Genomic DNA, 18938 nt, shown 5'->3' with positions numbered 1-18938 from the left:
TGGATTCAACCAATCCCCAGACCCACATGGTGGTTCACAACCATCTGATCCAGGGGAACTGATGCCTTCTCACCTCTGAGGCACCAGGCACACAGCTGGTGCTCATACATACATGCCGGCAAAACACCCATACATGTAAAATAATCTAAAAACAAAAAACCCTCAATGTAGAATCTTAGTGGCTATTTCCCCAGAGATTAAATATAAGTAACGGGAGCAGTGACACCATCAAGCATCAGTATGTCCTTCCTTCTTGCTACAAAGATATTAAAGACAGTATGGAGGCCTTATTGTTTAGTTTATCACTATTAACATTTCATAGTAAAACAAGGGATGAAATGTTCAGGTTAGCTCTTTGGAGGTTATCTTAGATTCAATTTCAACATGTTAGGAAGAGCAAAGACAACAAAATGAAAAACTACACATTTTCTTAACAGAAGCAAGTAAATTATAACTTAATTAAAAGTTTAATTCCTGAGTTATTTTAGAGCATATGATAGAGCTGGTATATATTGATGGAACCCAAGTCACAGTGGTTTGATTTCTGATATATTGATTTGAGATGGTACAAAGGTCATACTCAATCAGTGGAAATCATAGTTCTAGTTTGAAATTTTGATTTTCCTGGACTCAATATGTATCATGATATCCTTAATGTTGGCATAACTTCCTATAAACCATGCAATCACTAGGACATAACTGATATTCTGCAGTCCACTGAGTTGCTAAGCTATGAGATTTGATAGGTAAGGTGAACTAAACACATTGAGTTACATTTTCTTTTTAAAAATATTTATTTATTTTCTGTGTATGTATGTATGTGCATATCTGGTGCCCACAGTGGTCAGAAAAAGTTGTCAGATCTCCTGGGATTGAAGCTATAGATAGCTGTGAGCTACCATGTGGGTACTGGGAATAAAAAACTCAGGTCCTCTGTAAGAGGAGCAAGTGCTCTTAACTGCTCCAGACCTGATATATCTCATCTTATGATATTTTTGGGATAGATACAACTTTGCAAGTTGAGGAGCAGCTTTGTACCAATGCCTTTAATATGTTATATGTAAGCAGTTTTCTACTGACCCCAAACATTTTTGTTTACTTTCAGTTGACAATTTAAATATACTGGTTTCTCAAGACTATGATTCTCTTTACTGTCTTAGACTGTCATAAACAAGGAAGTTTTATGCACATGGAACCTAGGCATTTCTACTGTTTAACTACACAGGTACTATTGTATAGTTCTATGAGTAAAAATATGCTACATAACTGAAGGAATATTGTTTGACTATGGAGAGCACATACAATCTTATACTCTTGTCTTAGAAGCTACAAATCAGGCCCCGCCCCTGAGCCTTTGTCTCCTAGAGCATAACACTTTACTGTCTTCCTCGGTGCTCAGGAGTAGTAAATATAAGCCAACTTTAGCCTCTAAACTGACTTAAAGCAAGTAATAACGGTACTGAAATAAAAGAATGGAAGAACATAGTGGTAGTAGAATATTTCTGCACAGATAGTCTGCAATTTTTACGGGGGTGGCTATTCCAAGAGAGAGGGAAACATTTGTGGCAGTCAAATCCCATTCCGATTTACTTCCAAATTACACTGTCTTTCCAAAGAGCCACCCAATATGGGCACTGGAAACGGAAATTCAATCTTCTGCAAGAGCAGTTTGTACTCTTAACCACCTAATCTATCTCACTAGGCCACATTGTCCTTCTTTTTTTTTTTAATGGTAAAAGAATTCAAAGCTTTTTCTTCTAACTTAAAAAAATACAGTTCATTCCTGTGATCGACAATTACCCCCTGTGCAATGGTACTTAAGAACTTTTACTACTAAGTGTGATGTCCTACCTGTGATGGCTTTCCACGTCAGCTTGACATATTCCCAAATTAGAGATTGCCTGCATCAGGTTGGCCTCTGGACATGTTTGTGGGAAATTTTCTTGATTGCTAACTTATCCAACCCACTGTGAGCAGCATCATTCCCTGGGCAGGGGTACTAAGCAAACAGCATGCAAGGATGCATTTATTCTGTTTCTAACTGTGGATATGATTTGACAAGCTGTTTGAGTTCCTGCATTTCAGGAAATGATGGGCTGTAACCTGGAATTGTAAGCCCAATAAACCAATTTCTTTTCAAAGTTCTTCTTTATCAGGTTATTTCATCTTAACAATAGAAATAACATTAGCATAGTACCCATTGATCAATTATGCTGGTTCTTTTTAAGTGTCAGCTTGATACTTCCCAGAACTGCTTGGGAAGAGAGTCTTAAATGAGGAATTACTGTGCTCAGGTTGGCTTGTGTTATGTCTGTGAGGGACTGCCTTAGTTGTTTATTGACACTCGAAGGCCCAATCCATTGTGGGTGACACATTTAAGAGGCCATCCTTAAGCTGTACAAGAGTGAGGAAAGCTAGCTAAGTGCAAAGGAACAAGTGAGGAAGGATATGCTTATTCTCCTTTTGCTCCTTTAACTGTGGGTATCATGTGACCAGTTGCTTGACTTCCTGCTTTGACTTCCTCAAAATGGTGGGACTATAACTTGAAATTGTAAATGCTGAATGAACCCTTTTTTTCCAAACTGCTTTTTGTTCAGAGTATTTAACTGAAGCACAGGAATGAAACTAGAACGTCAACCTTCTCACCAGCTTTCAAAGTGACCTGTCCTTATAAAACTAGGAATCAAAAGATTCAAACTCTAAAAAAGACACTGAGGGTTTTAGTGCCAGGAAAAATTTACATAGGGAGAAAATAGCTGATATTTCAAGTGTCCATTAATATTTTAAAGTTGGTTTAGTATGTCTTATAAAAAGATGTTTCTAATAATGTAACATTTGCACATTAAGGTTTCTATGTTTGTAATACAAATGCAGTACAAACAAAAGTAGTTAATCTTTTGTGCAGTAAAACCTGTATAACACGCCTTTAATCCAGCACTCGGGAGGCAGAGGCAGGCAGATCTTTGTGAGTTCGAGGCCAGCATGGGCTACAGAGCGAGATCTAGGACAGGCACCAAAACTACACAGAGAAACCCCATCTCGAAAGACAAAACCAAACCCAGCATGTACAGGAAAGCATTGTTGTGAAGTTCTACACAAGTATGGAAGTGACAGTGGAGTGTCTGTCCCTGAGACAGACAAAGCTTTTACACAGAGCCACCACACCACTGAACAACTATTAATTATATAGTGAGAGGGGACTCTACCTACAATTTTCCGATTATAGTATTTTGGTGGTAGAGTGCTTGGCAAGATGTGCGAGGCCATGGGATCAATGACTGGTAAGATATTTTGAGTATAAAATACATAGGAAACTCTATCTTTTATTGAAACACAAAAAGAAGTATAAACTTCTTACACTGCAGTTTTTCATTTGAAAATTTATTAATTTTTTCAACGTTCAACAAAAGAGTAATTCCTATATGACTAAATTTAAGACTAAAGTGAGTTTCTTTTTACAGTTTCTGGTGTTGAGTCTGAAGACAACTTAGAAATGTGCATACTCCTAAGTTGAAAAATCAAACTTTCAATGAACACTATTAGAACACTCACCACCCAGTCTCCTACCGGAAATATTTAAGCGATAATTTCAATTATTTTGATACTCACTCTCTCCCCCTCCCTTTCTCCCCGACATGTATATCCAATACATCATGTACACATATACCAGCAATTGATGATGTTATCATTAGGGGAAGTCTGTCTCAGAAGATTTTCTAACAATACTGAAAGTTAAGCCTCTAGAAGTGAGTCTTGTTAACAGTCTAGATTTTAATGTGAAACCAAAACTGGGGTCTTATTTCATATCCATAGTACAATGGCATAGGAAATAAGGGCTGCAGTGAGTAGTCATGGCAGTGAGTGGTTACTGGGTGGGGGCGGGGCGGGAGCATGAGGGGATAGAGAGGCTCTTTAATATAGCGTTCAACACATACGATGGATCAGTCATAACTGTGAGTGCAAACACAGCTCTTTTCTGTCATTTACTGCAGAGTATACTTTCTTATTCCACCAAACTAAAGTGGATACAAATTCATGTCACCACCCAACAGTTAATCAATCTGCAATTCTTTACTATGATGAGGCTATTTCTCTCACATGGTGATCCTGAACCTCACTAAAAAACCCAGTCAAATAAAGGAAGAGAATCTCTTGCTTCAGAGCTGACGACCAGAGTATAGAGAACATGCACATGAATCTAATTAGATTAGATTTAATTGGGTGCTATACTATTTTTTTGGCCTGAATCTGATTCAGTGAATACAAATATATTAAATATGAAGTGGAGATGATTATCTGTTTCATCTCCCTACACCTATCTGTATTATTGACACAGATAATCCTATGTGCCATATCCAGAACAGGAAAATTAGATATAAGAAGATGTTAAAGGTTACCAGGGACTTCCGAGAGAGGACAAATAGGAAGGTGAACTTACTGTGTAATGAGAACAGTTTCTACTTGTGGCAGTGGAAAAGGTTAGAAATTCTGGTAATAATTTTCACAGAGCTGTGAATATACTCAAAGACACTTAAAATAGTTAAAACAATAAGCATAAGTTTATGTATCTCTGTATCACAACAAATAAAACATTTTGACCATGAATGATTTATAACATTTCAAAATTAGTTAATAGGAATTATAGTTAATTTAGAATTTGTTTCCTTCATATAAAATAATTCCCTAACTCTGTACTTTTTGGATCACAGTTGGGGTAAAACTGTCCAGAGCATAAAGGAAGGAAAGCAGCGAGAACTCAAAGTGAACTCCTTACTTTAATGGGCTCAGGCTGCATCACGGGCGCAGGCACAGCAATGGCGCTGGAGGCGTAGACCTGGTGGTACGATGCTGCTTGGACTCCATGGTCGGAATACGGCTGTTCCAAGAGGCAGCCAGCAAAGGGGAGGTGGGGAGAGAAAAAAGAGGGGTCACTTTTATTACTAACACAGTTATTCAGCACTTACTATGTGATATGCCTGATGCCTCATTCAAAAATCCATTCACTATGTTTAATGACTTACTGTCTGATCAAGAAACAGACATTACTCTAAATCATCCCATCTCCTATGAGTCACGTGTATGATGTATGGGGAATAATGATCACTCAAAAAATACTAAAACATTATGTGTAAGAAAACTGGGGAGGCCGGGTGGTGGTGGTGTGCATCTTTAATCTCACCACTTGGGAGGCGGAGGCAGAGGGAGAGGCAGACGGATCTCTGAGAGTTCGAGGCCAGACCGGGCTACAGAATGAGTTCCAGGAAAGGCTCCAAAGCTACACAGGGAAACCCTGACTCAAAAAAGAAAAAAAAAAGAAAAAAATTGGGGATGATGGTCATAAAAATTTCCTAGTGGCACTGATGTTTGATTTAAAGACCTGGGGACACAGTGAGGGACAGCGTAAGTAAGACATTTCTTCTGTGAGGCTTACTTAGGTTGTTTGATAGAACATTATACACTAAGGGATACAATAAATATGGCAGAAGAACAAGGGCATCATTTAAACATTCTATTTAAATAGTAACCAGTGCAGGGAAGGGTGTGGGGAAAGAGGGACCTTTTACTGTTGGTGGTACTGTAAACTGGTACTGTCACTGTGGAAATCAGTATACAGGTTTCTCAAAAATTTAACAATAGAACTACTCTAAGACCCAGCTCTACCAACCCTGGACCTATATCCAAGTGATTCTATATCCTATGCAGAGATACTTGCATACCCAGGTTTACTACTGGTGTATTCAAATAGAAAGGAAATGAATCAGCCTGGTTACTGACCAACAGATGAATGGATAATGAAATAAGTTTATATTTAAACCAACAGATTCAAAATGTTATCTAAAGTATGCTTATTTAATCATTGAATTTGTCAGTATTTTTAGTAGCACGTCTCCCAAACCCAATATAAATTTTACACTTCCAGGACGTCTCTCTTTGTTCTTCCCCCTTTCAGGGGCTCAACTGCTCTAGACAGACAGTGACTGCAAACTCAGGGATGATGCTGACATAGAGATACAGAGAGGATAGCATCAGCCTGGAGGGAGACCCACACATGAGAAGGAGCAAAAGGTCAACTTACAAAGGAAAAGAAAATCTGGGAAAGGAATTCCAGGAGCGGGCAGTGCTGTGTAAACACAGGTGTCAGACACATCACCAAATATGCATGGTGTTCCTGAAAGGTTAATAAGATTACAAAGGCAGGACAATATTTAGTAATTAGGATGTCATTAAGGAGCCTTCTTAAAGGCAGTTTATGCAGAAAGACAATGAAGTAGACTTCAGCAGGTGTGGAATAAAGTGGTGCTGAACATTATAAATACTGAATACAGCCTATCTTTCAAGAATCTTAGTTTTGAAAGGTAGAAGAGAATTAGAGTATCTGGGAAAGAATGTGTCAAAAGATAATAGTTACCTCTCAAAGATGCTACAGATATTCAAAGAATTTTGTATCAAACAGCTTTAATCTTTTAATATTGCAATATGGTTTCTTGATGCCTTCACTTCTATACATAAGGTCATTATGAGATCAAGACTGTGGAAGCTAACTAATTCCCTTAACAATCACAGTAGAGCAGTGAAGCAGAGGACCAATGGAGAGAAGCTGACTTCCACCACAAGAGGGAAGAATGGACCAGAGATGGACTGAGAGCCCTGACAGGAAGGAAGTGAAGGTTTCCAGAGCGCAGTAAGTAGAAGCAACCTTGGCCAAGAACAAAATATCAAATAAATATAAAAAACCATAAGGCTGGATTAGGACCTGTTTAAGTTTGTATGTTGGGAGTTGGAGGCTAAGTAGGTTTCAACTTCTATGAAAGAGGAAGCACAGATGTATTCTCAGACTGACAAGGGGGAAATCTGTAGTAGTCAAGGCATGGTAGAACTTTGCTGGTGACTGAATTAACACACTTGTTTTCTTCTGAGGAAATCTGATCATAACATTCACAACGAAAGTCCTGCAGATTTTAACTGTAAATCATTACAGTCTATTTATTAAATTATATATTAATGAGAGTATTCATTCTGTTGGAAACAGCACTAAGAAAAGCATACAGGTATCACTGAGTATGGAAGTACCATGTCAAGTAGAAGCTACGCAGTCACAGCAGCAGTCTTAGAAATGACTTCTTAGACTAGATAAGGCGTGAATATACACTGATGGGGGGTGTCTGACAGCAGAGATCGAGAGCACGGTTAAAGCCCAAAGCAGATTCTGGTGAAATATCTAATGTGAAAGAATTCTTACTTTACTCTCACCTCTATTCAAACCTGAAGGTAAGAAAACAACAAGACAAAATTTTGAAATTTCATCATCAATTAAATAAGAAAATATCCACGGTTTCCAAATCACAAACCATGTATAATGTGTTCCTATGCTATGCAATCTGGACAAACATAAGGAGGATTTTGAGGCATTAATTGAGCAAGAATAAAGATTTCCCCAGATGTCAATGAAAGCTCTAACCACAGATCCTTTGGAGGCTTGTATGGTCGAGCTGAGGCAACAACACAAAGATCCACTTTTACACTGTTTAACAATAAGGGAGGGCCTCCAGGAGAATGAGGTCTGTATTATCTTCTGTCCACCCTGTGGGCTCTGAGCTGAGCAACACTGCCGGAGATGGAACAGGGTGAAGGCTGGGGTGAGCAGTGACGGTTCCATCTCAATACAGAGAACCTACCATGAGATTAACTAGGAATCAAAATGATCACCAGCAAGGATATGGACAAAAGGGAACCCTTGATACTGTGGAGTGAACGCAAATTAGGACAGTTATCATGCAAAACAGTATGTGGGTTTCTAAAAAAAAATATTACTATATGATTCAGCAGATCCATATTTCTGGATATACATACATATGCACATACACACAAAGGAAAGGAACCAACTTGCTACAGAGGTTTGAACTCATAAGCTCATTTGCAGCATTATTCACAATAGTAAAGGAGTTGGAAATGTGGCTTCATGGTAGAGTATTTGCTCACAGTACACAAAGCCTTGGTTTTGTCTCCCAGTACTAGAAAAACAAAACAATATTCTTCTTTTACACAATAGCACTTATATAGAATCAACTTCAGTGTTTATCAATGGATGAAGAAAATGTGGGCTATGAACAACAGAGTAACATTCAGTATTAAAAAGGAGGAAATTCTGTCAGCTGCGACATCATGGATGAACCTGGAAGACATTGTACCATGAAACAAGTCAGGTACAGAAAGATAAATGTTTCTTAATGCTTCTATGTGGAATCTGGGAAGCCAAGCCCTCAGAAGCAAAGACTAAAATAGTGGTTTTCATGGGTGGGGAGAAGGATGGGAAGATACTGTTTACATGGTACAGTGATAAGCACAGAAAGGACGAATGTGTTCTGGAGAGTCACTGGACAGCATGGCAACCGAGGAGAATAACAGTAATGGGTTACAAACTTGAAAACTGCTGAAACATCTTAAAACAATCTCACTACAAACAAAACAAAAACGAGTAACAACATGGAAAGATGAATTACCTTGACTGTGGTAATTAGAGTACACATAACTACAAAATAGTTCATAAATATTTACAGTACAACATTTATACTCAATTATATTTCACTAGATCTGGAAAAGAGGAACACAAAAAAGTAAATGAAGGATGAGACGGAATGGAGAAATTCTAGTAAAAGTATGGAGATCAAAAACACTAAGATCTAACTGGAAATTACTGTTCCAGGATAAAATTATGTTACAGGCCTTAGTACTATAGAGATAACAAAACAAGACACTCAACCAGGTGCTGACTGAAAACATATCACATCACCTGCACAGTTCCAGCACACAGATGATGTTATTAGTGACACACTGAGGATGTAACTTAAAGACATTGAAGATAATATTGTAATTTGTAGTTAATTTACATTAGTATAGGAAGACTTTGAAATTTTACAACAGCTTAAAGATTACATGCTTTTAACTGAAAAATTATTTAACAACAACACAGGTTGATAAGAAAATAAGAAGGTGCAAATATCTGATACGTTAAAACTTTAAAAGAGACATGGAAAGTGATTCGGGACTAGTTACTGAAAAATTCTAAGATGAAGAAGCAACACTCTTGGAATAAAAATGGCAAATACAAATAAACCAGAGAAAACATAAAATAAGCAATTTTAATGATGATCTTCAACAAATAAAAAAGAACTAAATGTCCATACAAGGCAGTTACAGACCAATCACTTTACCACAAATAGAGCTGGGGATGTACCTCAGTTGCAGTGTATTTTTCTAGAACCTACAAGGCCCTGGGTTGAATTTCCAACCCCGAGCAAATGGAAACAAAGAAAAAGATGAATGTGTACCTCTGGGACGGAGGCTTCCATCAGAGACAGTGGAGGAGGAACACAGCCACCATCTTGTGCAATTTCCACTGGTTGATAAATAACATCAGAGGGCTGCAGATATAGGAATGGAGCAGAAGAGGCAGGGGACTAAAACACAAAATGATCCTTGTTATTCAAATATGATTGGTTATTTCTGCTAAGCAAAAATGACAGACCCTAAAATGAAAAAAAATATTTGTTGCATATTTTCCTAAAATGACTTTTCAGGGATAGCACAGAATTATCTTAGAAACAGAGTAGGAAATCCAAGTTGTCACACATTTCAGGTGTATAGGTATTATTAAGAAACTTTATTAATGACAAGTACTAAATGTTTATAGTGCCTCAGAACCTCATAGAGAAATAGACAATAATTATAGGTATACTGATATCATGAAAAGTTACAGTAATAGACCGATCATATTTAAATTGGTCTAAGTGTCTTTCAATTTTGTGATTTCACATAGGTATAAGAAAATATCACTAAATAATTTTTTTGGTAGTATACCAAATTAGGGAGAAATTGGAAAACTGTACAGGTTAACACCTTTGAGACTCCAGATTTTAGAGAAGATTTTAGATTTTGGATGATGAGTATTCATCCAATAATAGCTATATTAAATATCCCCCAATCAAAATATTAAAAGAGTTTTGGTCTCAATCATTTCAGATAATGGATACGCAACCTGTTTTTATTTAGGACCATGAGACAAACAAAGCAAAATCTGAAATTAAGTTAGCAAAATGCCAACGTTTCTAACAACAAAAGTACCAAAATTATTTTTTATGTTATATAGCACTCCTTTATAAAATGTTTTCCACTAACACGATCTCATTTCATCTTCCCCTCAACAAGGTTCTAACATCACAACATCTATTTTACAACCGAGGGAGTTCTGAGGTAGTTAAAGGAAACGCCAGTGCACGCATCTTACAGAGGGGGGATGAGGAAGGAGTCGTCCAAGGAGACACCGTTATAAATAGAGGAGGGAGGCTCTAAGTCTACTTGTCGTGACTTTAGAAAGATCGTAAATTAGACACAGAGGGGATATTTACCTGGGGAACGCCCCACTGCCACTGCCCTGGTAAACACTGAGCTGGGGCCTAAAATGAGAACAACAAACACACACCTCGGTCACACACAGGGTTAAAACCAGACATTGCCATGCAAAAGAATGAAGCTCAGTTTTCAAGGAATGTATAAAGTTAACTCAAAATGGATTAGAGCTCTAAACACAAAAGCTAAAATAGTAAAATTCTTACAAGAATTAGACTACAAAGGTAGAAATCTTCATGACTTTGAATTAGGCAATGTTTTAAAAGTTATGCTTTAAAAATACTTATAATAACTGGGTGATGGTGGTGCACGCCTTTAATCCCAGCACTTGAGAGGCAGAGGCAGGTGGATCTCTGGGAGTTTGAGGCCAGCCTGGTCTACAGAGTGAGTGCTAGGACAGCTAAGGCTACACAAAGAAACCCTGTCTAGAAAACCAACCAACCAACCAAACACCCCCAAGCCACATACTAAAGGAACAATACTAATGAGACCAGGATAAACAGGACCTCATCAAAACTCCTAAAAATTTGACTGCTATGAAGAACTCCATCACTGAAGTAAAATTTAACCCACAAGATGTGAGAAAAATGTCTACAAATCATAATTATTATTATTTATATTTTTTTCGATGTAGGGTTTCTCTGTGTAGTTTTGGTGCCTGTCCTGGATCTCACTCTGTAGACCAGGCTGGCCTGGAACTCACAGAGATCCGCCTGGCTCTGCCTCCCGAGTGCTGGGATTAAAGGCGTGTGCCACCACCACCTGGCTTACAAATCATAATTTGATAAGAAAATTTTATCAAGATTATTATTCTTTATGTGCAATACCGGTGGTTCAACACAGGGCCCCACAAGTCCTTTGCAATCACGAAACAGCCATACTCTAAGCCCCAAAGAATATACAAACCTGTTATGTATTGATTTTTAAGCTATAGGAATAGGGAGTCCCTTTTGTGTTTATCAGCTTCTCAGAAAGGAGGCACTGGAAGAGATGCACAATGGGGTGGGGTTTCTCCTCACTCAGATGCAGTGAGTCAGTTTGCATTTGTGAGAGTGCACAGGTAGAGAAAAGAAGGTTGTTACTCTCTAGAATTGGTTTACCACAGACTTGCTATACCCCACTTCTCCAGTTCGGAACGTTAACTTCAAATTGTTTGTTGGGACAAGATGTCTCGTCTATAATTCTATGAACATATGAGAATTTTCCTCTTAGAGTAGTTTCAAGTGCGTATTACTTGTACAAAGTAACACATTTCATTATGACACTTCCATACAGGCACACAACATGCTTTGATCATAATCACCCTATACTCTCCTACTGTCCCATCCAATTCTTTTTCCTTCTTCTTTTAACACACTTAGTAGTTTTTAAGCATATGAGATAAGATATGCTTTTTCTTTTACTTATTTTTGTGGGTCTGGATTACTTCAAAACATGATGATCTTCTGTTCCATCTAATTTCCTGTAAATGACATAATTTCATTCTTCTTTAGAGAGGAGTAAAACTTGTATATATGTTACTTTTCTTTATCTGTTGATTGACTCCTTGGTGGATTCCATACAACAGTGTGGCACAGCCGAGTCCTATGGTAGTTCTGACTTTAAGAGTTCCATCCTGCTTCTCATAGTGGTTACACTAATTTACAGCCTCATCAGCAGTGAATAAGGGTTCCTTTCCTCTACATTGTTGTTTTCTTGATGGTAGACATTCTGACTGTGATGAAATTAAATCTCATTGTAGTTTTGATTTGCATTTTTCTGATGCCTAAGTCTGAATCTTTTGTTTCAAATCTGTACTTTTTTTTTTAACCTGAAAAGTGTCAGTTTATCTCCACTGACCATTTATTGACCAGGTTGTTTGCTTTTTTATAGTCTAAGTATTTATAGTCTAAATATTAGTTTTCTGCTTGATTCATTCTTTGGGGGTGTGTTTAACCCTATTCTGTGTGTGGATATCCAGTTTTCTTTTCACTACTTATTAAAGGGCTGTGTTTTTCCTGTGTCAAGACTCAGATGAATGTAGATGCTTGGGCTAATTTCTAGACCTCCTCAGTCTACTCCATTGGTCTGTGTGACAATTTTATGGTCTTATAAAGTAAGGCAGTGGATGACTCCTGCAGTGTTCCTTTTACTCAGGATTGCTTTGACCATTCTGAGTATTTCGATTTACATATGAATTCTAGGATTTCCTTTTCTGTATCTGGGAAGAACGTTACTGGAAATTTAATGAGCATTACATTGAGTTTACGAATCCTTTTTTGGTAATAGCTCTTTTAACAGTATTAGTTCTGCTGACTCATGAATGTTATGCAGTTGTTTCCTCTGCACTGAAACACTCCCTCCTGGAGGGAGAAGGAAGACTCCATGACTCAGGAAGCTCACTAAGTTATTACCAAGAGTCTCCTCTGAAAGATCACGGAAGCAGGAGAAAGTTACTGCAGAGCGGAGTCTTTCTAATGGCTCGGCCTGCCAGCCCCCGGTCTAAGGCCTGCAGTTACAAAGCTGTGGTGTGCTGCCACCATCTTAGGCGGAACTTTACAGCGACCTAGTTCCTTTGGAGTCACCCAGGCTCCTGCTGGTAATCCTCCACCCATGCAAGTATGAGCCGCTCTGTTAAACTCACCAAGCCAGACTTGAGTAGAAAGGTTTCTCTGGTCTGTCTTCAGACCCACCCTACCTGGGGTTAAGAGATGCCTGTCCACTTCTTCACAAGAAAAGTCACACAACATGATTAGCACCTGCATAGGGATCTGACAGACATGAAGATGAGTTGGACAGGAGCAAGTCCATGCTGTTGCAGTGGGTAAGACACATAACTGAAGCTGATCTGTCTGAGGGTGGAGCATCTGCAGGGGCAATCCCAGCGTGGGTTCCTTTCCTCATGTGGGATGGGAAGGTGTGCCTCCTTGCTGTAGGGGCAGCAGCATAGTCCCTGCTATTGGTGAGCAGGTTTAGCTAAGGGTAGTTCATTCCTTTTTTCTTGTATTTTTATTATTTAAAATAATTTTAAACCCACAAATCTTCTCCCCCTTACTACTCACCCAACTTTAAGTTCTTTTGTAAAAAAACAAAACCCCAATGCAACAACACCCCTAAAACCAAGAAAACAAAACTCCACCCAAAGAGAAAAAAATCACCAAACTGTAACCAAATAAACGTACTTTCCACCCCAAACATGTGTCGGTCCTCTACTCCTGACCACGAGGTCTGATACACCACTGTTACTCACTCTACCGGAGAAACCTGACTTTCCCTCCCCGAGCGGGTATAAGTGACAGTTCAGTTGTCAACCTTTATCCTCCTCACTAGGTTCTCATCCATTCATCCCTTTTTCAATAAAAATAACAAAACATAATAAAACAGAAACGATCACGTTGAAGTTGGGCAGGACAAAGCAACAGAAGGAAAAGAGCCCAGGAACCCGAGGCTCGTTTAGTTGCACACCCAGGAGGAGTCCCATGAAACAGTAATACATACACAGAGGACCTGGTGCAGACCCGGGCAGGCCCTGTGCTTGCTGCTTCAGTCTCTGAGAGTTCATGTGAGCTTTGCTCATGTTGATTTAGGGGGCCCTGTTTTCTTGGTGTCCTCCATGCCCCCTAGCTCTTACACTTCCTGTCTCTTGTTCTGCAAAATTCCCTGAGCTCTGAGGGGGGAGATTTGATGAAAATATCCCATTTAAGGCTGAGTGTTACAAGGTCTTTTACTCAAAGAGTAGGTCATTCTTAGGAGGAATTTCAGGGTGTCTACCTTCCTCCATGTGGTATGATGTGGTATGCAATCTTGATGAATGGGGTCTGCTCTAAGTACATGGATGCTCCCCTTTAAATGGCCAAAGAAGCAGTGAATATAATGCAACCCCCAAGTGTAGCACGCATGGGATGGAGTCACAGGCAGACAGCAGAGCTGTTTGGTGGTGGGTGAATTTGCCTAAGTGGGGAGGAATTCTGAAGATTGTAAAGAAACATGGGAATGCCCTCTTCCGCACTAATCTCTGATGGCAGGAAACGTGTGACAAAGGAAGACGAGATGAGGTTTTGGCTCTGCCTTTCTACTGGTGTGATGAGAGGGAGAGGAGAGATAAAGAGCATGACTACAAATCAATCAGATCTCTGTTAACCAAAGAGCCCATCCTGGGATCCCAAACTCGGAACTCCTGGGAAGAATCAGAGACCAAGGAGGAAAAGTGCAAAGGAGCAGTAAGAGAAAATACCCCGTGATCAAAGGGCATCCGGACTGATACAGAGGAAGGGAAAATCCATGTTTCACATGAAGACGGGGACTTAGCGGCTCAGTACTTTGGACTATGGTAGTCAGTGAGTACATCCGAACTGAGTGAATTGTGAAAGAGCACCTCACGGTTTAGCTTGTGTGGTTGTGGGACGAGGGGGTATGTGGGCTCAGTCTGAGTGCTGTGGAAGCAGAGACAAAGCCCATAGGAGGAGAGAGATGCATGGCAACCTCGCAGTAGTGCCCATGATTAGGATGTGGGATGGCGCACAGAGAGGTAGATGGCATAGTGTATCCCGGATAGGCTGCTTTACACACTTAAAAAATTGAATTTACTTATTGTGTATGGGTGTTTTGCACGCATGTGGGAAATGCTATGAAAAGTAAAGAAAATACCTCTTGTTTAGGGTTTGGGTGGGGAGAAAAAGGCATGTCTGCTAATGGTTAGTTTACTTTTTTAAAGGGAGTGGTTAAGTATTCTAAAATATTGGTATACTATATATCAACTCTGTTTAGTATAAACTACTCAATCGTATACTTTTAACGACTGAGCAATATAGTATGCAAATTTTATCTAAATAAAGATAATGATTTTGTATTATCAAAGATGTTTTACTTTTATTCACTTTTATAAGGTCTTTATTACTGAAGGGGGAAGGGGGAGAGGGAGAGAGGGAAAAGGAGGGAGAGAGGACAGAGAGACAGAGTCAGAGGGGAGGGACTCAGACTATAACCCCACAGATCTGTTATCTAAAGCAAACCACTGTACAGTGCTGACCCCTTGAACTTCCAAAGGATGGTATCACTATATTATAATGATGACTAAGATAATTGAAACTGTTGATATATGACATTTAAAAATGAAGGGTAAAAACCTCTGACTGCTCTGATAAAATATTGAAATACAATGATTAATATGTGCCTTTGTTAGACAAATGAAGGAATTAACTACAATGGAAACAGAATGACAGAGGTTAACGTCATAAATTATCTGGTATGAAGGACAGGATCTGAGGAAGCCATCAATCTTCACCTTTAATTTTGTAATTAGTGTCAAATATGAAGTCAGAATCAGAGTATAAAATTAAATGATAGTTTCTAAAATTACATATATGTCAATAATATTTATTGCTACAATTAATAATATTACTATATCAATAATTAATTAATAAAAATGCTACACTCAGGATTCAAGCAAAATCCAACTTTCTTCTTTCTCACTTCTGATACTTGAAAAGCACTCTGTTGTTTTTCCTTGTGCCCGGGTTTGACAGAGAGCAAATTACTGGTTTGGAGTTTGGCAGATTCCAAATACCAGCGGTCCGGTATGGAACTTTACTTAGACCCTTTGATATTCTTCTTAGCAACTTCTGAGGAGGTCACATTCTTTTTGTACAGATTCTTAGCTGGGCTCATCCACATGTTTTTTTTTGGGAAGAGTTTCTTCTGTCAGGTTACAGCTTGTTTTGAGGAAACATGAACCTTTGCTTTAACAGATTCCTACTACTGACTTCTTCCCTGGTTCTGCCAACAAGCTCTTTTGGTGATTCTAAGGAGTTCAAGACCCAACGTGCCAACATCCTCACAGACTCAGCAGACGGGTTCTGAGTTCCCAAGTCATTCTCGGAGGTCCTTACTTGGCTGAAGAGAAGTGGATATGCCACAGCACACTACAAATCTTCATTAGTCTCACACTCCTCTTACATGTGACTTAGGTGGGCAATGCACTAAGTTTCTGAAGCGGTTTCACAATACTGTGGCCAGTTGCTTTAACTGGTGTGGTACCTAATGATCTGTCTTTAGTCTTAGCTGAAACCCTATGATGGCTTAGAAAAAGCCATGCTACAAATATATTTTACATAAATGCCATTAAGATACTTTGATTTTTCATAAGTGGAGAAAATATCTTAGTTTATTAGCATGGTAAAATTAAAAATAAAATTAATTAAAAATACAAAAACTAAGTCTAATAGTAGGGGGATGGAGAGATGGCTCAGTGGTTAAGAGCACTTTTAGAGGACCCAGGTTCTGCTTCCAGGATCTACACAGTGGCTCACAACTGTCTGTAACTGCAGTTCTAGAGCATCTGATTTCATCTTCTGGCCTCCAAGAGTGGTGCACATAAATCCACGCAAAGCCAGTCACACACATAGAATAATATAATTAAAAAAATCTAATAGTAAAGGATTACAGAACATTAATACAACTACTTCTTTTTCTTTTCTTTTTTCTTTCTGTTTTTGTTTTTCAGACAGGATCTCATAGACCCAGAATGGCCTCCACTGTCTATATAGCCAAGAGAGATCTCCTGTCTTCACCTCCCACTTTCAATTTAGTTGGTGCCGAGGCTGGAACCAGGGCCTCATGCATGTTAGGACAACTCCACCTGCCTTTTCTTCTCTCTCTCCTTTGCTGTCCTTTTCTACCTTCCTCCCTCTGTTTCTCTTCCTTCTTTTCACACTGATGGAATAAAATCAAGGGCCTTACACATGCTAAGGAAGAATTCTATCACTAAATTTCATTCATAACCCTGCCACATTTCATATGGATGTGTTTTAAAAGTTCAAAAAGAAAAACAGTAACAAAAACCAAAAGCTCTTCCACTACTCTAGAAATGTTAAAATTTGATTTTATGTGCAAATGTTATAGATCCCAGGATGACAAAAAGGTTTTTTTTTTTTTTTTTTTTTTTCCGAGACAGGGTTTCTCTGTGTAGCTTTGCACCTTTCCTGGAACTCACTTGGTAGCCCAGGCTGGCCTCGAACTCACAGAGATCCGCCTGCCTCTGCCTCCCGAGTGCTGGGATTAAAGACAAAAAGTTTTTAAAGAAAGGCTAGAATAAATATTTTAAAATGTCCATGCAGATCATAAGACCTCTGTTAGAATTATACAACCTTTGAAAGGAAAGGCAATCACAGATGTGACATAAATTAATACAGCTATATTTTAGTAATGCTTTATTTATAAAAGTAGGTTGCTACCTGAATTTTGTCTAGAAGTTATTGTTTACGTTCCAAAAGTTAAATGGGACATTATACCATAGTTCTCATTCCTAATCTCCCACGAGAATTAAAAATGAGTGCTGGCTAACTAAAGGAGGCTACCATAATAACTGATGTATATTGAATACTTCAAAACATACTGCATTAAATCAAACAGTCACAAATTAAAAGTAACATTAAAAGCACAATGCCTGTACCTGGCTTTGTGAATTAATGCTAAAGATCCACACACACACACACACACACACACACACACACACACACACACTTTTTTGGTGGGGCTGGGAATGGAGCCCAGAGCACTACAGATGCTATGAAAGCATTCTACCACTGTGCTACATCCCAGCCTATTAAAGGAGTTTTAGAATACATTTTAAACAGGAGAGAACTGAATTCATTACATTTGTGAAAGGAAGCAAATTCATCCTCTCTTAAGACTTAACTATCTTTCTCAAATTAGTCTTTGCATATAAAAGAAAGAAATGATATTTACCTGAAAATGACTTAAAAGTATTGGACCTTTAAAAAAAAACGTACTTAGGCCGGGCGTTGGTGGCGCACGCCTTTAATCCCAGCACTCGGGAGGCAGAGGCAGGCGGATCTCTGTGAGTTCGAGGCCAGCCTGGGCTACCAAGTGAGCTCCAGGAAAGGCGCAAAGCTACACAGAGAAACCCTGTCTCGAAAAACCAAAAAAAAAAAAAAAAAAAAAAAAAAAAAAAACGTACTTAGGATCAAATTGTGTCCCTCCTACATGCTAAGCCACCTTGAGGGTGTATGTGCATGTGTGTTGTATGTGTGCACACATGTGGAGGTTACAGGCTGACTTGCTCTCCTTATTCTTTGAGACAGTGTCTCTCTCTATGGTCAGACTGGCAAGTGAGCTCAAAGATCTGTTGTCTCTGTCCCTGTGACACTGGGTGACAGTCACATGCCTAGGTCTTGAGCAGTAGGAGGTTTTTCCACTGAGCCATCTGCCCAGGTCCCTCAGCCCAGAGGTTCTAAGGAATGCAATGCCTACCTGGTAGTGATATGCAGGCTGCTGATAAACCGGCTGAGCTACCATCACAGGAGAACTAGATATGGATCGCGACTGTGGGAGGAAGCAAAGTTTACTTTAGGAAAAACTCTTTAAATTACAGTAAAATTTTATCTTGAATTATTACCTAAGATCAGTTAACTTTCGATTATTGATTAAAATGTTATTTTTTATTTCCTCTTATGGTATTATTACCAACTTTATTTAAATCTACTTACTAAAATAATCAATTTTCCTATGTGGCTTCATTTCCATAGTAACAC

The 18938-nt window shown here is 38.8% G+C and overlaps 1 protein-coding gene across 16 annotated transcripts in view; it reads right to left on the bottom strand.

Moving 5' to 3' along the window:
* Positions 1-18938, bottom strand: part of Boll (boule RNA binding protein) — a 100998-nt gene that overhangs the window by 43650 nt on the left and 38410 nt on the right. For all 16 annotated transcript variants that reach the window (XR_013044159.1, XR_013044157.1, XR_013044158.1 and 13 more), the window contains 4 exons: positions 18658-18729; positions 10407-10454; positions 9330-9458; positions 4775-4876 (listed from right to left, as the gene is read on the bottom strand). Coding sequence is in view for 11 of the 16 variants with exons in the window: in XM_076550371.1 (XP_076406486.1) it covers positions 4775-4876; positions 9330-9458; positions 10407-10454; positions 18658-18729 (351 nt within the window). In the remaining 5 variants the exon portion in view is untranslated. The remainder of the gene's footprint in view (positions 1-4774; positions 4877-9329; positions 9459-10406; positions 10455-18657; positions 18730-18938) is intronic.

Source organism: Peromyscus maniculatus, chromosome 13, assembly GCF_049852395.1.
Source record: "Peromyscus maniculatus bairdii isolate BWxNUB_F1_BW_parent chromosome 13, HU_Pman_BW_mat_3.1, whole genome shotgun sequence".
Classification (NCBI taxonomy): Eukaryota; Metazoa; Chordata; class Mammalia; order Rodentia; family Cricetidae; genus Peromyscus; species Peromyscus maniculatus.
Note: the sequence above shows the minus strand (reverse complement) of the source record. Positions and strands in the feature narration are given on the sequence as shown.